Source organism: Diuraphis noxia, unplaced genomic scaffold (genome assembly GCF_037042655.1).
Source record: "Diuraphis noxia isolate RWA-SAM2 unplaced genomic scaffold, SU_Dnox_SAM2 contig0002, whole genome shotgun sequence".
In the NCBI taxonomy this organism is placed as follows: domain Eukaryota; kingdom Metazoa; phylum Arthropoda; class Insecta; order Hemiptera; family Aphididae; genus Diuraphis; species Diuraphis noxia.
In genome coordinates, this window is record NW_028301712.1 from 52,035,720 (window position 1) to 52,062,821 (window position 27,102).

At 25.8% G+C, this 27,102-nt stretch overlaps 1 protein-coding gene across 3 annotated transcripts in view; it reads right to left on the minus strand.

The window, feature by feature from the left end:
- LOC107163412 (alkaline phosphatase-like) overlaps positions 1 to 19,944 on the minus strand; it is a 273,323-nt gene extending 253,379 nt beyond the window's left edge. Inside the window, exons 1-3 of one of the 3 annotated variants that reach the window (XM_089220134.1) lie at positions 19,782 to 19,943; positions 18,155 to 18,214; positions 17,903 to 18,088 (exon numbers count right to left, since the gene is read on the minus strand). In XM_089220134.1, the coding sequence (XP_089076260.1) occupies positions 17,903 to 17,990 (88 nt within the window). In that variant the 5' untranslated portion in view covers positions 17,991 to 18,088; positions 18,155 to 18,214; positions 19,782 to 19,943. Of the gene's footprint in view, positions 1 to 17,902; positions 18,215 to 19,383; positions 19,506 to 19,781 lie in introns of those variants that run through there. The other 2 variants (XM_089220135.1, XM_089220136.1) reach the window with 2 other exon arrangements.
- Positions 19,945 to 27,102: the final 7,158 nt, after the last annotated feature.

Here is a 27,102-nt window from a genome sequence, read left to right on the forward strand (position 1 = left end):
TTTTATAAAAGCCGGGTTCACTAATGACGAATACGGGCATATTGGAAGCTTACGCCACTAATTCCATATAAACCTAGACGATAATGATAAAATACCTAGCTCAATCCTAATAAATTTTGAATGAATTAAATACCGCGTTTTTATCAGATGACTATACTTTGCTATCTGTGTAATAAAAGCAGTTACATATTATTTAATCGATGTAAAAAGGTAACAGAAAATAAGATTACGAATTCTCAATATAATCATCTAAGTCCTATCTCAGGAATTACTACTCAGAAAACAACACTCAGTACATTGATATCAAAAACCAAACCATTATGTTTACTGGTTGGTCTTAAACAATATTACTAGAAGTCTAGAAACGACCTTTTATCCATATTAATGCAACTTTTAACCCCGATAATGACAGCATCTCCAACCTAGAGAGATGAAATTTGAAATTCACACTGGAGACTTTTCTTTGAAATGCTTGAAGACAAAGTACCCATTATAAATAAATCGAGATCCAAAATACTGAAAGTTCGGTTGATGAAATCGCGAAACAATTATCCTAGTATCCAACCTACATTTTGACGAAACAAAAGGTGAACACCTTAAACCTAAGTCGCATGGTGGACATCAAAAAGCAATTAAAAACAAAAACAATGCTCTCAAAAATTTACAAAAAACCAACAAACAAGAAGACTTCATACAAATAAAACAATTAGGAGATAAATTAAGTCAAGAAAAAATCATCATTGTTAAAATTCATTTATAGAATCAAAGAAAAAACTGACAAAAATCAGTTTGGAACAAAATACAATCATTAAAAAAAAAACATTGATTTAACCAAAATATCAACCTAATAGATAGAAATTCAACCCAAATATGTTATAAATACAATGACCAAATAGCTAACAATTTCAGAGAATAATTTTTATAATAACAGCAGTGAAAACAACTACAAACCTTATTTTATAGTTAACAAACAAAAATACGAGAAAGAAAATATAATTAATACGACCAACAAAAACCATCTAAACCAAAAACTAATCAATCAAGAAACCTAGCCTTTAAAACATATTGAAGTAACGGCCCCGGATCTTACTCTATCCATACTCCTTCATCCAAAGTTTTAGCATAAGAACCCTCGAATCTCTGCTCAAAATATACATATTATGATTATGGAAGGAAAATTCCAGTCCAAAAGAAATTGAAAATTGGAACTATAATACCTTTACCCAATACCCAAATCCGATTTAAACCAGAGAGTTACAGACCAATAACACTACTCAATGCTATGTGCAAATTATTCGAAAACAACTAAATTGCAGACTTTCGTGGTATCTTGAGAAAATTAATTTTTCTCCCCAAAACAAAATGGGGTCAGCAAAAATTGATGTACTATACGAAATGTATGAAGAAATCAAACAAACATTTGTAAACAAGCGATTCATGGTTGTAATAAATCTCAATATATCAAACCATACGATACCACTTGGAAACACGAGAATATCATTAAATTAAATTCATACATTTTATACCAGAGCAGACTTGTAAATATAATAAGTGATTAATAACCAACTTTACCTAAAACTGTAAATTTCAATTAAAAACTAATAATCATCTATTGTGTAAATTCAACAAAGAAAATGGAGTTTCACAAGGTTCAATTCTCTCAGTGACACTATTTCTATAGCAATCAACGACATCAGCCAAAACTGCGACTTCCCAGTAAGATGCAACATGCTCGCTGACGACTTCAATTACTGGTTTAGGAGTGACAGCTTAGAAACTGTAAAAAATCTTTTACAAAAAACTACTAATAACATAAGAAAGTGGACAAATAAAACCAGATTCAACATCTCCCTTGGAAGTCTAAAGGCTCAATCTCCAGAAAAAAAAAGCTAAGGAACTCAAAATCAAATTAAACCATACTGTAACGGCAAACAGAACGCTAATAAGCCTACCTATACTATTATTATAAAGAGGATAAGTTTGTGAGGTTATAATCTCTGTATCTAATAAACTAATTTTGAAAAGCCACATTATTTGTGTGTTACAGTGGTTAAAAGGTTTAAAAGGGATGATAATGAAAAAAAATCACCTATCTGGAATCACTGAAGCTTTGAGTATGAAACTGCAGGGTCAGTAAGTTCAATTTATAATGCAAAATACTCTTAAGAAAGAATTTTTCAAAGTCAACCTGGTATAATAATAAGAACAAACATATAATAATAATAAGCAACCATTTAATAATAATAATAACAATAATAGCAGCCTTCACAAATAGCAACCATTTATAAATAAACAAAAATTTCAATCGTAAATCTCAAAATGTCTGTTGGGCCAATCACTTTTTAACTTAACCTATCTTCTACTCATAGGTCTAATATATCTGTGTACCAAATTTCGTTGCAATCGGTCCAGCCATTTAGGAATGCATAAGAACAAACAGGCAGACAGACAGAAATCCATTTACATATATATATATATAAGATAGATGATAGATAATATTATTATAAAAGTAAGTTATGAAAATAACGTTATTATAATTTTTAGTTCAGTAAAATATTATAAATTGACATCAAAATAATATATATTATCAATATATTAAAAACCAAATTTTTTTTTTAAAAACTAAGGACACCGAGAGACATTTTAGAGTTAATAATCAATAAATTGAACTTGAATAATCCAGAATTCCATACTATTTAAAATATATTTAATTCATAATCATTTTCCCTAATTCTCTTTGTGTAACAAGCAATATTATAGTATCTACAGTCTGTAAATATAATTTTGTGTATTAAAAATTCTGTATATGATTTCTAAAATTAATAGAGTGTGAAATATTCTAGGTTCTTGCAGATTACTGACATAAATGGAAAAAAAAAGCATAGGTATATCAGGCAACATAACGTAAAATTATATCCACAAAATAACAACCACTTTCTCTAATCGTTATTTTCAGAGATATAAATACGTGATTTAATATAAATTTATATATAATACTCACATGGCGACAAAAATTATTGTGTCATTTTACTAAACTTCATGAAATTAGACGAAATATCAAAAATTGCTTTTATAAAACACAATACTTTGATAACTCTATATTGATAGGCATGTTAGAGATTATTGTATAAGTAAATGTTCAAATACAATTGTTTGGTTGATATACTTATATTATGATATTATTACGAAGTTCTTAAGGTTCACAAATGCACGGTGATATTGTATTTCTTCACTGTATGTAAATACTAATTAATATATACCATGTAAAAAATAAACACTGTACAATGCACCAACAAGAAAATTTCAAATATTGCGAGTTGGTTGGGTTTGGTGTCCTAAACATTTCTATGCCCTTATCGATCACATATGTGATCATTCTCTAGTTACGGCACTGCATTGGAGTTTCCATCGTGATTTGTGCCGAAAGTTTCAAGTGATTATCACAACACAAGAATGTTTAGCACAATGATATCAGATAAATTCTTAGTCAAAGTGGACTCCCTAGTGTACACTGCCGAAGGTGTTCATATTAATATCAAACTTAATTCATTGACTGTCGTAAATATACTCAGAACAAAATTCTAAGTTATCGAAATCATTGACCTCATTTCGCTCAATTAGAAAACCAAATATATCTAAGACGTCACCACATCAAACATTCAAACTTGTTACCGCTGTCAATTTACACAAATTTACACTATATGGTTATATGGTAGGCCGGTACATAATTATTTCTATTAACTATTAACCGATCATTTTATGGATTGTATCATGCACTACCTATGTGTAATTCGAATAATATATTCGGTATAATGGTTATAATGTTATACATATATGATTTAACTATGCAAGCCTTTTATAAATAAATATTTGAAAGTCACTTACAATGACTACATAAGCATAACTCACATTGTCAAGTAGTGAATATTTTTATGTTTGTCACGCAATAATTTTAAAATTTGAAATTATTAATTAATTTAATAATGTATGCTTATTAATTATTATTGTTGTGTTCAAACTAATCATATGCCTAAACCAATATAATGTCTATTCCTACGTATTATCAGTTATATGTTGTCTTAATTCAAGTACACGTTTGTGAAATCACAATAGGTACGGAAATTAATGAATAAGACGGACAATTTTCAATATTATTATACATTATTTAATTTATTTTTGTTGAAAAACTGCCATCATTAGCATTGTAAATTAGTTTTTTTTTTCACTATAATACATTACAATAATATTTTATTTTACAAAATCCTATGATTTTAATAATATTCCTCATTTTCTTTAGACATTTTGGAAGTTCATACAAAATGATTTACTCTTTGTGTTTGAGAATAGTGCAATTCATAAGAATTCGATTATATTAAAACGATTCATTTCACACCAAAGTTGTGTTTTTCTATAGCAAAAATATAATTAAAGATTCAAAGAGATCCTATCTATAGATTATTGTCGTCTCCTGCCTTATGATAAAAATAAGAAAAATGTTTCGTAAAAAGGTGAGTATTGGTATAATCTATAAAAATAGATTTGTATAGAATCTATATTGACATCTTTCATTTTTAATCGAAGTTATGATAAGAATAAAATATTCAAGCATTATTCTAACTTGTGGTCATTTCAAACACACCCGATATTTTTCGACACAATTAATAGAAGTCTGTGCATAAGTGCAAATCTATACAAACTTAAAATTAAAGAGATCTATGAATATTAAATAATTCTTTTTTTTTTTTTAATTCACGTATAATTGTATTCGATTTTATTTCTTCAGCTTTATTGAATTCATCTCACATAAACAAATGTAAGGTGATCGAATTTCATCGATGCATAAAGACTTATGAAATTTACATAATTATAATATTCAATTCCTTAAATTCATATTCATTAACTTTACTACCTTTTACCTTGTTTAAAATAAATAATATGCATCGTATATTATTTGTATAACAAAATTTTACTTTATATAAAAGTCACTCTCGTGTTCAATTATTTAGGGTTCCACAAGCAGAAAACAATTTTTGATCATTTCGTAATATTTTATGATTAAAATGTTTTTAATGTAATACGGTTAAGTGTGTTTTTGTATCCATAAGAGGTTCTTTGGTACTTAAAATAATGCTTATACATGACTCTAATCATATATGATTAAAATGTTTTTGCTTCTACATACATATCTTGTATATTGTGTAGAATTTATTGTAGACGCTACTGTTATATTATATGAAGGACATCATGTAATCTTCATGAATTTTTAATTCTTAATCCATATTATATTTAAATTGTACTTAATTTCTTTATTAAACTTTGGCGTTATGAAATGATGTAAACAGAACTAACTTCTATGTGAATATTGAGCTAAATATTGTTGATTTTGGGCGAAATCTTAAATTCATATTTATAATGGTCATATGTTTTTAATAATATGAAAAGCCTATTGTACTTTAATATATAAGGATGATATAAAATATAGATTATTTTACACGAGACAGCCATCTGATTTTTGACATTTATTACTAATACACATATATACATAATGAAAATACTTATTATTTTAATAATGAAGTATAATCTATTACTGTGCGATCAGCTCATCGTTCCATTAAAATACCGATGCAATTTCAGTCATATATGAGTACGTCAAAATTTTTTAAAATTTTTCCTTATGAATTAATATACCTACAGATTATCCTTAATTGAGCCATTCATCCTCAGCAAATATATCAAATAGTCCAAATAACGATGACTGGACACAACATACTACTAAAAAAGAAATCACCCAAGTTCCTCAGAACCTAACTCTTCAAACCATAAATATCAACAGAAATAAAAACTATTTACGTCAAAATTTATATAAACGGTATTTTTGCTGGAAGACTTCCCAATAAAGCTATAACGGTGTTGTACGATTGAAAACGTTTCACCTTTTTAGTAACACGATTGTCGGCAGATCAAAAAAACAATATTTTGTATCTTAAAATCAAACGATTGTGAACAATTTTTCGAGCGACGTTGTCATTTATCTTAACTTTTAGTAATACATTTTATGGCTGGGATTTTTATGCAAGGACATCTTTTTTTTTGTATTTTGAACTGTTGCTGATAATAACTGATTTTTTTTTTGCATTTCTTAACAAAATTCACCTTAAATTTGTTTTTAAAATGAACGAAAATTCGTGCGATTAATAAAAGACTTTTGGCAATTTTTTTTGATTTTGGTTTGAATTGATGTTTTTAAATTTTTAATCTGAAACTTACAAATAAAAATAAAAGTATATTGTAAATAATTTTATAATGAAATGTGTGTTTATTTTTATTTATCAAATTTAAATCCACGTAAGTTTATTCTGTAACCAAAAACTCAAAGAAATATAGTAATTGCTATCTATTATATATTACATTGTATATTTTATTTCTATTTTGTATTTTTAATTAATGTGGCAACGTTGCATAAAAGTTAACAGGTAAAAACGTTCTCAATCGTGTTATTAAAAAAGGTACGGCCGATAAGGACCGTTCTCAATCGTGTTCTATCCAGCTATAATACAATTCCCTCATATCTTTGACGCTATTTTCTGAGTCTCATACTTCCCAATACAATAGAAACTTGCCACAATTATTCTTTTTCCTAAACCAAACAAATCTATAGATAATCCCTCATAATACAGGCTAATTAACTTGCTCTTTCTTCTCAACATTTAAAAAAAACCTGTATACACCACTTTTTCTTTCCACCATACTCAACCTCCTTTCATATATATAAACAACAAACCTATTACAAATTCTGATACAGTCATATATCTTAGCCTAACTTTTCTAATATGGGCTAAACATATTCATACAACAAAATATAAAACTAAACCAACGTCTCTACTCTCTTAGACCCATTCTCGACAAGTCCTCAAAACTATTCCTTAAAACCAAAATGCACATATAGACATATTTAATCTTCTTAAACTGATCATTCGAATATACATTTACAACTCTGGGGCACTGCCAACATATCAAATAATACAATTTTTCCGATTTTTCAATCAAAAATCCTTTGACTCATAACTAATACTTCTCCTTATATATCTAATCACAGATCTTCGTATTCCTAAAGTCACTGAAACAACTAAACTGTATTAAACTAAATTAAAAATTGCCTTAAAAATTACAATAACCCCTATGTCAACAATTTACTATCAATATACATCTCCGGAAACCCATCCTGAAGACTCAAGTGACAATAGCTCCGTGATCTTATAAACTAAATAAACAAAAATAAAAATGTCTTAATATTTAAATATCTAAATAATTGTTAATTCACGCCGAGTACCTTTGGTAGTTGGTTCTTCTCCAAGACACTCAAGCCACTGAACTTAACGATAACATCCGTCATAGTAATTGTAAATTTTATCTATATATAAATTGTATAAATTCTTGATTAAAAATAATAAAAATAGTAAAAGTCTAACATCACATCGACTTTTGCAATAAAATTTGAAATTATACTTAAATATTAAACTAAAACAAATATTAAAAATATAGTTTATTCTATTTGTGTGTTAAACAGAGATGATACAACTAATGTATATGAATTAATATTATTTTTTTACTAAGTTCTATGAAATAAAAAATATTTTTCATACAACAAATATTCACAAAAATATCTAGTTTTTATTTTACATTTTTTATAATTTTATAACTTCGAATTAATATTTTGCCTTTAAACGGCATTTATTATTTTCACGAAAGTGTATTCTTTATGAACACTTTTGTGAAATTTTAGATTTCTAATAAAATTACTATTAGTGATGTATTTTGTAATATTGGCATATATTCATAATATTTTAATATTATCTTATCAGCGTTTAGGATATTACTACAATTATATATTTTCAATCAAATTATAATCCTATATTGTATTATTTGTTAAATTATTTAGTGATTTAATATTATAAAAAATGTATAAATATGTTTGCTATATACATAGATAAATGATTGAATATTATATTAATTGTCATTTATTTTAGTTTGTTTACAAAATTAGTGTGTAAAGTAAAATATTATAATGAAAAAATATAACTGTAAAATATTACACTAATTATTATTGCTATTAATGTTTGCATTGCAAGTACCTATTCATTTAAATGTAACTACAGTTATTTATTCGTTACTCGTAAAATATATTATGAACTTGAAAATTCTGTTATTCATTATTTTCAATATTTCGTTAAGTCATAACTAATACATAATAATCTAACACAAAAACTTGATTCCTTTCCAAGATATGTTTGGGCAACTTTTTGGTTTTTGAATAATTTAAACAGTATTATTGTCATGAATGAATTTTATTTTTTGATATTTGAAATTTTGTTTGAGCTTTCATGTGTTTTAAATTTATGAAGTCTGTTCGTGATTTTATTACATTTACAGTTAAATGTTTTATTTTTTCATCCATCGGAAAATATAAAGGTGTTCATAAAAAGTTTACCTAACGGGTAAGTTAAGCGATGAGTCGATCTTGTGGCCAATATTATTACAATAACTTAAAATAAAATATGTATACAGTATATAATAAAATCACTCAGTAAAAAAGATAGTCATTGGCCAGAAATTAGCAATTTCTATCAGAAACTTGAGCGTTAAACATTTATATATCCAATGTTTCTATTAGAAATCGCATACTTATAATTACTCTTTCTACAAATGCCTTCTACACTTAGCATTATTTAGTTATTAATGTATATACCACGTATATAGTCTCTCAAATTATTATTAAAGCTTATTAATTTGTGGTTGTAATAAGCTGTCGAGTAAATAAATTATGTTGATTGAACTGACTTAATCACTATTAGACAAGTTAATCGTGTTACGATAAACTGCTAAGTAGTAACGTCTTAACGTAAACCGACATTATTCTTGTTTGTTCAAAGATTAATAAAACCATTTAATAGTATTAGAAAAATATATCTATTAGAATTGAAAACCGACAAAAATGTATGAGTAATTCGTTAAAAATGTGCTATTCAGTTCCTCGAGTGCTTAAGATAAGTTAAGTTCATGGCTAAATAATATTAACAAAATTAAAAAAGTTAATTATAATCATATAATGATTATTTGGTATTTAATTTACATAACAACTATTTTTTTAGGTATATGATTATTGTTTAGTAGGTAACTTGTATTCAATTTATAATCAAACATATAATTTAACATGAAAAACTGATATTGACCTCTAGTAGATCATATATTTTTATTAAGATGAAGAGTCCTAAACACTAGGTCAAAAATGTTTCTGTATATAAGCACTATGCAGAATATTAAAAGCAAATAAACAGTTTTATATTAAATAGATAATAATATATCATTCTGAAAGTTACAAAAAATTAAAGTTAAAAAAATAAATGTATTGCAATTAATTTAATTCGAAGCTATTTTTAACTGAATTTTCAGACAAATCTAGCATATTATTTTTAAAAAAAAAGATTAAAATATTGCCAGTATACAATCCCGATCAATAGGAACCATAGGCATTAGGTAAGTATCTACATACATAAAATTATAGAAATGATTTTTCTATTGAATTACGAATGTATTACAAAAAAAAAATTTAAGTTAGCCGCGACGGAATACCTGGCAGATGTAATCATGAAAATTGTTTTGCATAGAAAATATGCACAAAAAATGAATGGATAATTAATAATAATAAAAAAATCAAAATGTAAGAATCAAAAACAAAAATACTTTTTTAAAGAAAAGCTTCTTTATTTTAATGGCAAATTAGATGTTTCACACGTGTGACTAATGGTTACAACATCGCCAAGCCAACAGTCGGTCTCACCCACCGCATCAGATGTTTCACTTTAAAAATCAAACCCGTTATGTATACTTTAAGATCAATAGATTCCTTCTAGCTACCGTTCAAAATTCGAAGTATGAGTATGATAACATAACTCTAATGAACAGAAAATCATCAGCCGAATGAACCTGTGAACGACAAACATAATAATATTTAGTCGAAAAATGTCGGCAAAAAACGTTTGGGGAAAAAATGACAACGTATATAATATACCTAGAAAATATATCGCAATTCACACGTACATAATATATACTGTATAGTAATAATATTTTATAAATTATAAGCATTAAATATGTACTTTGCCTACAATTTAATATATTATATATAGCCAGACGTGTGCGGTTGACACGCCACACGGTGTGTGTATAGGAGTGATCATGCATACATCGCTGTTTCGTGCATAAAAGAAGAAAGGCTGAAGCTGATGTTGTTTTTGCTTTCAGTTGACAATAGAGCAAAGTTAACGGAAAGCCACGTGACTTTTTATTCGACCAGGTACCTAGGGGGACGGCCATCGTGTGGATGATTAATTATTGCCACCCGGCGCTTCCTCAGAATGGCTTTCAGACCGTGTAATTATTTCTATCTCGTAAAACTGTCACAACTAAATAATTGAAAAAGTGATTTTCGAGTTGACACATCAAAGATAAAAGAAACAACCTACGCTTTCCTTCCAAATCCTTTTCCACCTTTCATGCACATTGTCTCTGTAGTGAGGATTTTAAAGAATGAAAAATTGTAGTGGTCAATGTATTAATTGAAAAAACTTTAATCTACAAATGAAATACTTTTGTTCTGAAATTTGAACATTTTTTTGTTTCAACCTAAAGTTATGAAATATAATAGTCTTCTATATACATATTAAAATATTATTCTAATACACATAATTATTTCTCCTTTAAAACATATAATTATAATATTGCTCAATTAAAATGTTAATTTATTGTAACGAGTAATTTTTTACGTTAAACAAAATATAAACTATTCGAATACATTATAATACAGGATGACTAATGGAAATTCGGACAAAAGTATATAGACATAACACCATAGTATTTAACTCTATAGGTATATCTATTATGGGAAAAAGTTAGTCCTAATAATCCTATCTAATGTGATCTCCACACTATCTTACAGAATTGACTCTTCATTGGAAACAATAATAATAATTTGTTTAGTAATTGGTATTTTATTTGATTCACTGTGTATCAAATAATCACTTTTACAGTATCTATTTAAGTTTAAAAGTTCAAAATCGAAGTGTTGAAGGTTATGTTTTACGTTAAAAGATATTCAATTTTTTCATTCCTTTTGTGCTATAAAGTGTCAAATTAATAGGATATAGTATACATTTTCTTTTGATGTTCAAATATTTTATATTTTGTAATAATTGTTGTTTGTATGTGTGACCTAGTAATATATAAGTTTAGTTATAAAAAAAATATATATTTTTATTTTCAAAAATCAAATACATTCTCGCTTGTAATGATTATAAAATTATACATAATATTATTTCGCCCTGATTATAGCAATATGATTAATCACAGTAGACATTTGAAGAATTTAATAAAATAACACTTTATAATTGTAAATAATTGAATTTTGTGATTATGTCTACAAATCGATGTACCTAATTGATTTTCTTCTTCACCAATACCAATCAACATTGTGTTTCACCTATTATTTGAATAACTCCTTGATAAAAGGACGTACCAAACATAATGTATAGTTTTCTAATCCTTAATCTGGCTGTGAGTGTTTGTATATATTAAATTAGACTATTTTATAAAATGTTTTACAAATCATATTAATCTTATAATTTTAGGCAATTATTGAATACCAAGAAAAATAAATTACGCGATGCTTGCAAATTCAATCGAATGTTTATAGGGTTTTTTCAATTACATATATATAGGTGCATGTGCTATTATAATAATGAACGGTAATTTTTTATGGTGGAAATAAAAATAAAATTACTACAGAAATCTGTAACATCTATTATAATTTAATAAGATTTAATCTCTATGATTTTAATAGTTAATAATAAAAAATAAATAAATTAAGACATAAAGCTTACACATACAGGGTGTCGCGTGAGGATTAACCCATTGCAATATCTCCCGAAATAATTGTGATACCGAAATTCAGTTTTGTAATAGGACTCACAGGGATAAGAACTAGAATTATTTCATATTTTAATTGTTTTTAATGTCTTGGTAAAAAAGTTAAAAAATATATTTTTATATTTAATTATTTCCAAAAAAAATAAAGATAACCATTTTGTAGAATTTATTTTGCTGAAAATATTGACGTTTCAAAATTTTATTTTCATTAATTTCCTGATTTTAAATATTTTTTTTAGTTTCGAGAAAAATTGTGAATTATTTAACACCATATAAAACATGTGACCCACCGCGCCGCTCACATTCCCATACGGCCGGCCGAATACATTCCGTGTTCCTAATAGTTATAAATTATAATCATATTTTATTTCATGAAAACTAGAAATAATATTAAAAATCAGGAAATTAATGAAAATAAAATTATGAAACGTTAATTTTAGAAAAATAAACTCTACAAAATGGCCTTCTTTAATATTTTTGGAAATAATTAAATAAAAAAATATATTTTTTTACATTTTTACAAAAACATTAAAATAAATTTAAAAAATGAAATAATTGTAGTTCTTATTCCTGTGAGTCTTCTTATAAAACCAGAATTTTGATATCACCATTATTCCATATCGCAATGGGACCTACTGCCATAACAAAAACAATACTTCAAACTACACGGCTTTTTCCTGAAAACATTAACATTTATATAGGTATATTGTGTGTTTCTAGCATTCTTTTAAGTATTGCATCGATTATTCAATGATTCAGATCTATGTGTTTTCATAATGTCGACACATTTCTTGGTTGTGCTAGCTCAGTGACATTCCCATTTTTAGTTACTTTATTGTAATAATAAGCTAAATTTATGTTTAAACACATTCGTATAAACTTGATAAAATACTATAATATTGTCTGCGTTAAGTTTTAATGTAAAAGGATACCTACTTAATATTATGAAATAGGCACCTATTATGGTTAATCAAAGATGTCTATGTTTTTATTTTAAAATCGGTCCGATACATTTAAATATGAAGAATAATCATATTATGACGTCGTATTTAAATGCATTTTGTGAACGGTTTACCATTAGTGCGATTTAATACCAAAACTGAAATTGTAAAATATTATGTGAATTACATAATTTGATTTATTCAGTAAATTGCCATAATATACTGCGTTGTTGAATTTAAAAGCCTTATACGTGATTAAACATTTGTGTACCAGAATAAATATAATAATAATGTAAAACATAATATTTTTAATATATTTTTGAAATTCATATTTTACATTTGTAATATTGTTATGAAGAAATTTGAACACAATAAAACCTACATGATAAGTATATAATATAGTATAGTATAGGTATGTTATAATAATAGGGGATATATATTTTTATTTATTTTTTATTTTTTAAGAGATAATATACAATCTATACAATATAGCATAATAAGTATATGTGAAAAGAGTAGTTATACATGAAAAGACTTGATTAAGAAATCACCCTATGGTAACCCTATAAAATTGAAAAGATTGGAAGGTGGGAGTAAGAAGGCAAGAAATTTATTAAGCAGAAAATAAGGTACACATTTTTTTTTTTTAATTTAAGAGGTCTCTGCACCGTCTTCTTTTTAGCCTCCTACGAGGGTTTCCGGGAGCGGGATATATATTTAAAAATATAAAATATTTAAAATTAATTATTTACAGTTATTATCATTACTAATCACTAATCATAAAATGTAAATTTAAATTATTTTCCGAATAGAGTCGTGAAAAATGTGATTAATAGAACTCTTGTTATGGACAAAGTAACCTACAATAATATAAATTTTACACTTTGTGGGGTTCAATTAAAATATTTATGGTCATTTTTAGCTTATTCTACGAACCTATTCAAACGTCTCTACAGTTCGATGGTGTTAACTTAAACTAGTGAATTAGTTAATAATAATTTATGCTAAGAATAATAAAAAATATATTATATTATAATTATAAACCATTCTTGGAAACAGATGATGGGATTTGCCCGTCTCTTTTTCCCACAATCGTTTTTTTTTTTTGTTGATAAAAAAAAATATTACTAGAATGAGTAACCGGAGAAAATAAATATTGAGATTTAATCAATCAAAATGAACAAGAGTACAATGCAATTGTTTGCGTTTAATTCAAATTCAAATAAGATTATATTATAGAAGGTATAAAAAGTTATGATCATTTTATATTTTTCAATATAGTTATGAATTGATCAACCTAATATTATAAAATGTATAACAATATAATATAATATTTATTATGTTTTGTAATTTATTTTATACTTGTATGTATAATGATGCGTAATAACATCAAACTCGGTAACGTGAAAAATATTGAATTATCGTAGCAATTGATTAACTACATTACTGTAGTATGAGTATATATCTACCTATTACCTATTACGTCTTTCAACCACAGATTCTAATAAAGAAAATATAGTAACTCTGGACAGGATATAAAGACTACGGCTTGTCAAGCTTCGCTTAACTAGACACAGAGTTAAGCTTGGAAAAAATAATTAATCATCACATCAGAAAAAGTACTATATAGTCACGATTAAACGGTAACATTCCGTTTTAAATACAATAGTAAAGTATCATTGCAATTTATTTTGTAATTATGAACACTTATTATTAATAATCTATTTATTTTGTATTCATGGCCAATTCATTATTGTCGATATTATACTTAAAAAACTATAAATGTGTTTAAAATATAATTTATCAGTAAGTATTAACAATAATAATATTATATCTAAGCCGCTCTTCTTAGCAACAAATCAAATCTTAGTTATTAGGTAAATTCACAGTTTCACATACCAGAAATAATTCCATACAGTAAATAATCACGTGTATTTCAATAAGAATAATATTATTAGTAAGTAGCTTGTTAAAAAAAATTTACTTAACATTTTTGAATTTTTAATATGACATTTCAGACTTTTATGTGAAAAAATGTACGTTAATGCACAGAGTTTGCTCCCATTATAATTAAATATACTAAAAAATCTGATTTTAACAAAATATTTCTATACAATAAAGGTGTATAAGTTGTAGGCAGTATTGAAAATATTTTTATAACTTTTTTTTTTGTATACTTGACCATAAAAAAATATATAATTTTTTTAACTAAAAAAAAACATCGATTTATTCAATATTTTAAAGGCCCCACATCATTATTATATGAATTTAAAGTTAAATTAATATTTTTCATTAGGTATGTATTCAATTAGTTTTCAACTTTTAAAATTAATTATATTAAAATTATGTTGAAAATTTAAAATTTAATAACTCCGTATAGAATAAACTCAATAAAATGTATACTTTTATAAAAATAAAACATATTTCTTTTTATATTTATTAAAAATATCTGTGTAAACTTAGGGTATTAATGGTACTATAATTATTATATACTAAAAAAGCAACTTGACCATACTATCAGGATAATATATTATGTTGAATCGAATATGTTCATAATACGTTATTATGGAATATAATAAGATCTCGCCAATAAGGAATAAGTATACATACATTTTAAATCTATAAAAGTGTGTTAAAATGCTCTTATCTATCTTACTTATTCATAAATACATGTTTATTGGAATATTGAATATTTTGCACGTTCCACAGTGGACTAACTATGTAGAATATAGATGCATTAAATTATGTATTGAATACAAATAATTTGAACTTGTATTATCCAACACTTTTCCCCAAATTTTTTGTAAATTAATTACAAAGTATAGAATAACGTACTAAATAATTAGCTTCTGGTAAAAAGCTTACATAAATTCATATTTGTTTATAATTTTACCTCCATAAATAACTTAATTATTAATGCATCTCAAAACTTAAAAAAAAAGATAATTCGCATTTGAAAAATATATTGACTTAAACATATTATATTGTATATATAATTCTATAATTTTATCAAATAAAATAAATAACGAATACCTAGATGCTAAAAAAAACTTTTTTTCAAACTTTTTCTGGATAAAGGTTTTGATGGATAAATTACATGGGTTTTACATATAACAAGATTATCATAATTTAATTTTTACGTAATTACTTAATTTAAAAGATAAAAAAATATATATTAACAATTATTTAAATGTTTCTTTGACTTTTTCACACTTTTAAGTTAACACTTTAACAGAAGCATTGTAGTTCAAAATTTAAACTCTTGAAAGTTAATGATGCTAGCTAATTATTTTATACTTACTAATAAAACTTGTCTCGTAAACATTTATAAAACTTTAATAATGTGCATCCAGTATATCCAATTTGATGCCAGTAACTTCTCAAGATTATAATAAGTTTAAAATTAAATTGTAATTATATTAAACTATTATTACTAAGAAGAAATAATTAACAATGATTTCCATTCCATATAACATAATTTTAAAAATTTCAAACAACCGTTTATTTTTTTTATACTGAATGTAATAATAACCAATGAACACAAATCTTCACTTTTTTTTTACTTTAGTTGTGCATTCAAAATTTATTTCGATGGTTAAAAAATTATATTATTCTTTAACATAATTAGACCAATCTTAGAAAATAATAAATATTTATTATATATTTATAATACCTATTCTAACAGATAAATGTACGATATACTTAAGACTTCGGAGATCTAGAGTTGCTTAGAAATTTCATAGTTTTATTTTCCGAAATTAATATGTAGACACTTTGATAGAGGCTATGAGGAGGTGTAAGAATTTTACCACAAAACTAAATCACTTGTATCATTTACTACAAAATTAAAGAACCCTAAATGCTACTAGCAATAGGAAAATAACCTAATAAATATTTCAAAGTTTATTACGTTCTAAATTATAAATAAATTAACGAATAGGAACGAATTATTTATCAATGAACGATCCTAAATTAAAATTTTGAATGATAAAACAAAATTGAATTACTCTCAACAATATTTTTTTATTTAAAAAAATCGTGAATTTAATAATTTAAAAAAATATAAATTAATTAATATATAAATACATGATATGCTTATATTTAATAACACGTATGATGTATAATCAGTAGTTTGTATACCTGTAAAATAGATGGATCCAATTTCTAACCATGAAAACTAGAGTAATGATAGTAGTGATGAACCTCCTACGATTACCTACCTACCTATAAGAAATGTTGTCACATGTAATATTTCTTCTATGCTTTTAGTTTAACGATTAGTGTTTACGTAAAAAGAAATTTAAGTTTTTTTGTTGTAATACAATAATATCTAAAATAGTTCCATATATACATATTATGACGATTTTATTTTTATAAATTGAATTTTTAAACCAAATTTTAGGTGTACTTATATGTTTTTAATAAAATTTAGTAAAATTATCTTATTTTAATCATCTTATTACCTATGTGAACTCACTATTAGTGACCATGTAAAAATGTAAAGACATCATTATTGCATGAATAATGAACCAACCATAATTTAAGAAAATAAACATTATTAAGTCAAACAATGTATGGTCAACATCTAGCATTCAACAATTTTGTTTTCCCTATCACTACAAGTGTTAACCGTTACCAAAAACGAAAAAAAATGTGTTGGGCACAGATTCTATTTTCAATACTATCCACATTGTAATTATAAGTTTTCCAAAAGAAAAATTGTTAGGTTAGGTAAGGCTAGAGTTAAAAGTCTTATTATTACTTCACCATTCAGACACGACAGACATATTATTTTTATCAATAACAATTATTATTTTGTAAATTATTTAAATTTAAAAGACATTCGACTTTTGTATTGACTATCCATAATATTGATTGAGCAAACAAATGTATTTAAATATAACATAAAAAATATTAAAACATTGTATTCTAGTATAAGGATAAAAATAAAAAAAAGCAAAATAATAACATGTTTTACTAACCTTGAATTTTAGTTGGGTTTTGAATCAACATCAAGATACACGGCATAACATAAAATAGAATAAGTCCCAAATTAAGAAATATTTTCATAGTGATACTTTGTTTATAAAAATTATATTATTTGATTCACTTTTGATCACTCAATAAAACCGATATTTATGGTAGTCACGTTCATTAATATATGTACACTTAAAAAAAAACATTTTGATTTACATTTCACATTTGAACAATAATCAAAAATAATAATTGAATACTTGTAGTTTTATAAATTAATATTCTCTTTTGGTTATAATTCAAATCTTCATTGTCTCCAACTAAAACAATAAAAAATAAAAATAATTTATAATGTTTAAAATAAAAAAAAATAGGTGTATTTAAAACAATAATCTTAATTAAAAATAAAACATAATATTTATATTTATGTATACTATGTACCTTAATACAAGTTGAATATATACATTTAGAAATGTTTTTAAAACTTATTTGATTTGATTATCATTGTTTTTTACATTACAAATAAAATCAAACAAAGTTTTCATTTATTTAGAAATATTATACCTATCTATATTTTCAATGGGATGTTTGCAATTGCTTTAAAAAGTTAGCACCGTGATCTTAAAAAAAAATATTAGTTATTTAAACAACAATTTGATTTACTAATCAAATGTAATTTAATTCCTCATATTGTTTTAGGTAAATATACATTATATTTCATCAAAAATGTAATAGGTGCTTTTAAAATTTATTTTACCCTTAGAAATCACTATTTTATTTGTTTATTTAATAATGAGGTATTAATTGGTAAATATTATATAATTAAATACTATTTGTAGATCAGTACATTTTCCAAGTACGTACTTATTATGAATTTATAATTTTCTACTGTATAAATTATTTCCCAATTGTTATTATTTATTTGGAATATTATGTTATGCATAACATATAATTATAAAAATTACAAACCAAATATCGTAATGAATAGGCTAAAATTAGTAAAATGTATTCTATGTTATAAAGTATTATATCTATAATGTAAGTATCTACTCTTTTAAAAAACAATTTTACTATACAAAAAAATATATATATTATTATCTATAAAATATATATTTCACCCATACAAAAACAATTTTTTTTTCATAAAAAAAATGTTATACATGAATTCTTATTGAATTATTTCATTGATTAATGAAAACGTTTTTTTTTTATGGAATTATAATCATTAGTCTACGATTGTTTATGTTTGATATAAATAATTTAATTTAAATAGTATAGTTTTTAAAAGCTTTAATAAACCGGCAATGGACAGATACGGATTACAAAACGCAATTATGTTTAAAAAAACAAACACAAAAATATATTTAGATTTTTACTATCCATTTAAATTAATCAATTGTGTTATATTTATGCGAAACGTAATTCGAAAATGTTGAATATTAATACCATAACATAATATACATTATTATACATTGTATTTCTAACTTACTGAGGCTGTAAACAATTTAAGACAGATCAAAAATCAATCAAAAGTAATCTTAACTGTCCACGAGTCACGATATTTAAACGAATCAAAATTTTGATGTGTTTTAAAATATGGATGACAGCGTCTTAAACTATTATTTAACATTGAAACGTTTGATTAAAATAAAAGCAGTGTTCAAAACCCATACATTGACTACAAATAAGTAATTTTTCATATCTGTCAATAATATCATATTAAACGATAAGAATAATAAAAAGAAATATTTTTCAATTGGTATTTTATAAGACGGTATACACAAATAAATGTTTAGCTTTTATTTTTTAAAACTGATTTGGAAAAATAACGCGCGTGCGCTAATACACATATAGAAAAATTGTTTAATATAATATCTAACGTGTTACCATTTAGTGAATTATATGAGATTTCTAACACCGACGTACGTACGTGATCCAATCGACAAACTATGCGAACAGTTTGGCGATAACAAAATAAACTATTATTCGCGATTCGTTCGCATAACCGATGGAGCACATGGTCAACGGGACACTGAACAGGCGACAACCCGCGAGCCAGGCAAGCTAAGCGATGTAGCGTTCGGCGCAAGCGTTAAGTAGTGGTGTACCGGCCACAGACTGATAAACATACAACGACGAAGGTTGTTCATTACCGGTCGGATATGATAATATATAATATATTACACAGATAGCTGATTATAGGTTTTCGTGGTACATACCTGATACCCAGTAGTCTTAATAATATTATAATCTACTAGTGATGTTGCCTCGAACAATCTTTATCGTTGTTCTAAACCATTGTAGACAATTATTATAGCTGTGCTATTTTTATGAACCTTTCAGGTGATAAACATCTACCTACAAATAATTAAACACAATGAGTAGGCTCATGCAACACAAACAAATAAACTGTGATAAATAATAATATAATAAGGATTCGATTTTAGAATTAAAAAAGCTGTTTAGTAAATGTCGTTCTGCTGTATAAATGTATAATATCCAGTTGATTATAAGTTGGTCACTGTAATGGATGGTATTAAATTTAAATTCAATGACATAATATCAATGCATTTACGAAAAACGATTCTGGGTTTGTCAGTTTAGAATATTTTAACTAAATAATTTGTAAACTTTCAATTTAATACATTTTGTCAACATTTAAACTCTAAATTGTTATAAATTAAAAAAAAAAAGTACATATGTATTTTTAATATTTTTCAACTGCTATTATATCAACTTATGTGAAGCCACGTATTAATTTTTCAAGCTTTTTGACCCAACAAATAAAACGTTACTGACATTTCTAGAGTATAAAACTAAAAAATGACTTACTTAAAAAGAGTTAAAACATTTTAAAGTATAAAATTGATAAAATAAATATATGGTGTAAATTTAAAGTTACTAAAGTTATTCGTTTTTTAACAAAAACAAAATAAGAACATCAGTACAAAAAAATTGAATTAATATCCAATGTTGTAAAAATTTGATGTTCAAACGTCCATAAAAAATTTGACTTTCTAACATTTTTTTAATTGTTAAATGTAGAAAAACTTATAAAGAATCTTGTATTAAATTTTAAAATTTAGATTTGATAGGTACATTTTTATGAATTTCTAACTCAAAATAATGTGTACATTTTCGTGTTTTTTTAAGTATATTGTCAAAGCTCAGACTTTAAATGCTTATAAAAAAAATGTAAATTATTTATTTTTAATGTTTTCAATTATCATTGTAAAACTATAATAGGAGCCTAGTATTAAATTTTCGAGCTTTATTTACCCAACGAATACAATTTTATTGACATTTAAAGAAAAAAAATTTAAACTGAAAGTCTCCATAGAAATCCTGAAATAAGTCAAAATATTTTAATAATTTTATGGTGTATTGCAAATGACAATATAAACATTCAGTAAAAATGTCATATATCTATGGTAAGTTGTTTTAGAGTTACATAAAACTCCAAAATCAATCTTGTTAAAAACCTATTTTAAGTAAAAATTCCCCTTTTTTTAAATTTTTTCTTTGCTTATGAAAACTACTGGGAATTTTAAATGTCGACCTCCCCAATTCACCAACTAGATTCACTTTCCCTCTAAAAACGCTATTATATTTGAAAATCAACGCATTATTTTAACTACCTATACATAGACACCAAGAAATCAAATAAATAAAAATCACAGTTCATTGTGAAATCAATACATTCATCGCTCAGCTCAGAATCTAAAATAAATAATAATAATAATGTTATTACAGTTGCATGTTAAACGACTTAAATCACGTTCTTATTAAGTTGCTATTGTTTATATAGTAAATAAATGTGTTTGGGCAATTTAGTATAATGCGTTTGGGTGACCATTTTTAATTATTTATTTTGAATACCCTGGGATGCTGTATTTTATCAATCCATTTTCCTTCTTATTTTGACATAATTGGGACTGTCCGTGAATTCCACGGGTATGATTAAAAATGGATTGTTTATTTATGTGTGTGCGCGTGTAATTAAAAATTGAAATGATTTAGATTTTTTAAAAATGAAGTTAAAATATAATTAAAATTGAAATAATTTATTTGTTTTTTGTTTTATCTTATAATCATTACAATTTTATCTTTTATATTGTGTCACACCGTCCACACTGCACGTCAATCACTTGTTTAATAGTATTGAATCCTCAGTACTACGTTGAACAACGACCTTCGCTCACTAGTTAGATCCAATCTAAAGATAAATGATAAACAAAATACGAAAAATGATAATCCCGATCACAAAATTCAGGACTAAAAAATATAATGTCTCGCCCAAACACATTATAAGAAATTCGGTTAACTCACTCAAACTTATTTTTTTTTTTTTTTATTAGCTTCCAGTAAAAACTATTATAGCTCGACAATTATATAAGCCCAAACATATTACTTTTATTATACGGGTAAGAAGGCAATTCGCCCAAACGCAAACCGCCCAGTTTTATTAATATTATCTGTTTGTGATGGATGTTACCCCGTTAAAGTCATTCTAATTCATTGTCAAAAATCAAAACTGTACTGTTTTTACGAGCCTATTAGATGTTAATTACATATTAAACATAATGCATAATACATTCCTATAATGTCATACAGTTGTGTGCAGTCCGAAAAAATAGGTAATAATTAATATCATAAAGATTCGATATCATTAGTAGATACCTACATAATTATTAATAGGTACTAAACAATCGACAAGTCGCAAGCTATCTAAAATCTAAGCCAATAGAATCGGCGTTCAGCACAAACATTAAGTATAGTTTAGGTATGCATAGATAAACATTATGACGTCGGTTGTTGTTTACCTGTCGGATACAATAAAATATTACATGTGTACCTGGTTATAGCTATACGTGCGGTATTGGTGGTACAAACTTTATATTAAGTGGTCAAAATATAATAATCTGCTTGTGATTTTCACTGAATTATTTTTATCTACGCCTTATACTCATAGACTAAGTGTAGTGGTAGTTTCCGTGGTGAATGTGGGTAGCACTAAACTTGTTGTTAATTTACACTTTTGCGCGTGTGGGTAATCCACCCCAGTTTGTGCATAGACAGAAACAAAAATAGCATAAATACGACGTAATCATAGTATTACATTATGATTCATGGATAGTTATTCCATGTTTCAAATAAATTAAGCAAATAAATTATGAATATAGTTGTATTAAGTTTAATTATTGGTAACTTGTCAGGTTTTTGATTTCAACACAATTTCGTTATATTGACCTACATAACCATAATATTATTTAACATATTTTTTTTATTCATTTTGTCTATTCTGTTATTCACTATATTTATATTATATTTTCTTACTAAAATTAGATATTTTTTATTTATATGTTATGTATATAAACTGTCACTTTGATTTTATAATTTATGACAATTTTACGGTATTTGAATTGAAACAGAGCATGATAAACACCCAATAAAATTATTATTCACACCTCCTAGTTCCTACAAAGGGCAATGAATGTTTTAAATTTTCTTATAAGCAGATATGAAATTATTAACAAGATTTATGTTTTAATTTTTAATTACTTACAGATATTCTTCAACTTATTTTAATAAATCAATAATAAATATAGATACCAAACACGTTATCGAATTTTAAACCAGTTTGACAATAACTAATTAACTAAAATACAATTCTCATTTAAATTTTGGTATAAATAGTCATCGAATATTTGATTAATTATTCGTTTTTATTTAAATATTATATTTTATTTAAAAATATTATGCTGATGGTGCATTAAATATTAACGTTTAGTATTACAAATTTGTGTTCAAACCATTCAAATTTTATGAAGTAAACTTTAAAGTAGAATTTAAAAACAAAACATCGTAAAAACACAAGTGAAAATCGTGCAAAATACAGATAATATTAATGCCCAAATTTTGATAATAAATCAGTTCACTCTTTTATTAAAGGAAAATATACATGATTGGAATTGCTGACCATAAATTTACATGTACAGGAAAGTGGAATCCTCTTATTGTATATTAATTAATGATAATTGTATATTAAAAATATTTTTTAAGCAAAGTGATGAATACACCTATTTTTTTAAAAATAAATGTAAAGATAGTTTTTTTTGTCAGTCATCACTTTTAGAAATAGTAAGCAATCTTAAAATTTAAGGTTTAAGGGTTAAATTGGAACTTTCTTGAAAAATAAAATAACTAGTATTTTTCAAGCACATTGGAAAAAATTAAATTAATATATGGAAAAACAATAATATCTTTTTATTCAACATCAATTTTCAATAAAATTATTTTTGATTTACCTAATAAATGAATAACACGCTTGACATTTTCACCGATATTTTATTGTAGCATTTTGTAACAGTACCTACATCATTTACTAAAATAGTCCTTATCAGGACTACACAATATCAACCAATCAGAACACGCCATACAAGAAATCACAGTAGTCAGAGCTATTTTACAAAATATAAGTTTCTTAAACTACGCTATCAACTTTATTAATACTGCCATGGATAGGGAAGATCAAGACTAATATAATGAGACCCTCCCCATGACTCCCCTAACCTATACATATTTTTTTTTCAAAATTTCAAGTTCAAATATTAACGAGTTAATATTGAAGAGAAAACAATTTTTCCCCTGACATTTTTAATTATTTTACCAACATTTACAATTTATTAAACAGAAAAATAAAAATACATCTTCTGTTTTAGATCTTATGATTTGTTAATAATTGCAAATGTTGTATTTTATAATATAAAATAGTGATAATAATAGTAGAAAAAGAGTTAAGCGACGACTAATTCGGGTTCAGAAGGAACAAAGGTACTAGAGAGGCAATCTTAAGCTTAAGAATATTGATAGAAAAACAAATAGAATTTAATAAAGACACATTTATAACGTTTATAGATTTGAAAAAAGCTTTCGATAAGGTACCATGGAAAGGTCTATTCGATACTTTAGAGGGAATGGGGGCTGACTACAAAGATAGAAGGATAATGTATAATTTATACAAAGACCAATCAGCTATAATAAAAGTTACAGACAAAACAGAGACGGCGATAATTAGGAAGGGTGTAAGACAAGGTTGTACACTCTCGCCAACTTTATTTAATATTTACGTCGAACAGCCTATTAAAGAAATTAGAGAAACACTTCTCAGAAATAAAATAGGCATAAAAGTGGGTGGAGAAATAACATCCTTCTTAAGATTCGCTGACGATATTGCACTCCTAGCTAACAATGAGCATGATTTAGAAAGAACACTGGAAGAAATGGCGAGGTGCTTCCAAAAATATCAGCTGATTATCAACTGGCAAAAAACTAAAGTTATGATGTGCCAAAATCAGACAGAATCCGTAGAATTAATATCCAAACAGGAAATCAGCTGCTCGAACAAGTGGAACATTTTAAATATCTAGGCAGTTTAAACAACCAAGATGGAAGATGTGTCATAAAAATAAGATCCAGAATCGCACAGGTGAAGTCAGCATTTATGAATAAGAAAATTTGTTATCCTCCAATAGCATGAGTATTAGAGTGAGGAATCGCTTCATTAAAGTGTATGTATGGAGTGTGGCACTATATGGCTGCGAAACATGGGTTCTGAATAAGGCAGAACAACGAACACTCGAAAGCTTTAAAATGTGGTGTTGGAGAAGGATGCTGAGAGTGAGTTGGATAGAACACCGTATCAACGAAAGCATACTCAGTGAAAAGGCAGAGAGATTCTCAAAACCATCAGAGCAAGACGATGGAACATGATTTGTCACATATTGAGGCACGAAAATGAGCTAATCTACAGAATAATAGAAGGCAAAATGGGCCAAGGACGTCCAAGAACTTCATTTGTCAAACAAATGATTTCCGATGCTAGACTATCAAGCTACGCCGAACTGAAGAGGTTAGCAGGGAACAGGGAAGAGTGGAGAGCGCATGTCCAACTGCAAAACCAACCTTAAAGGTTGAATACCAAGAAGAGAGAGTGATAATAATAATCGTGAAATGTATTAACAGTCAAAACAATGAAAATTAATTCTTTTTTCAAACATTCATTTTTTGTGTTTACCAGAAAAAAAATAATTATAACCTCAATACCTGTAATACACACAATGATCCAAAAATTAAATATTATACGATAAAAAAATTATAAAATAAAATATTAATACTACTTACAAATAATATACGTAAGATAAATATTTAATAAATTATATGATAGCTACATGGTTATAAAATTTAATTTAATTATGATGATACAATAAATAGTACTTAGAAATTCAGGTTTTTACCTATTTTCTTAATAATCGTTGAAATAATAACTTACATCTGAAATTTAACAACTGTTATCAGTTTGTACTTTCTAGATGGATATATATCATAGCAGCTATAGTACTGATTTAACATAATTTCCTTCGAACTTGTTCCTTTTTAATTTATTGAATGGATTTCCGTATTGTTTGGTGACTCGAATTAAGTAATCTATTGACGTTTCAATTGATGCCTTTATTTTACCCTTCAATATAGTGCAAATGGAAAAACAATATATAATAGCCGTTAAGTGTAGTTTTCCAATGAAATATAAAATCTAATCTCCCTCATTCTACATTTATTTGATCCAGGTTTCCACAAAATAGGTTATAAATGATTTCAAAACGTCTTCATTATCGATGTAATATTATGTACTTTCATATAATATCTCAAATTCAACTATTATATAACCTAATGTTCAGGGCCAAATCTATGGTGGATAAGTTACCAACTAAAATATTCCAACTTCATTTAATATTCATCTACAGTTCTAAAAATAGTTTGAATTTTTCACCAAACACAGAGTTTAAATAACAACAATTATTTTACTTGGTTATATGAAATTCCATTTCAAACGAACTTTTTTCCATGATGGAACAATTATTATAATATATAGTCTGTAAATTTAAATTGTCTATCATAGATGATATTTCCGACGATAATTCCGGTTTCCACCAGTTTACTGTAATTTATTAAAATTTTAATACCTTACATATTTTTTGGATTAATTATCGTGTACTGTAATGTCTATTACATTTGACGAAGTAGATGGAGCAAAACTATTAATTTTCTGTTTACGACACCAAGTCTGTTTAATTTAATCTACTGAACGAAAAGTTCCGTGAACTACCTACGAATACAATGTTTATGGTTTGGAAACTATCTAATGTGA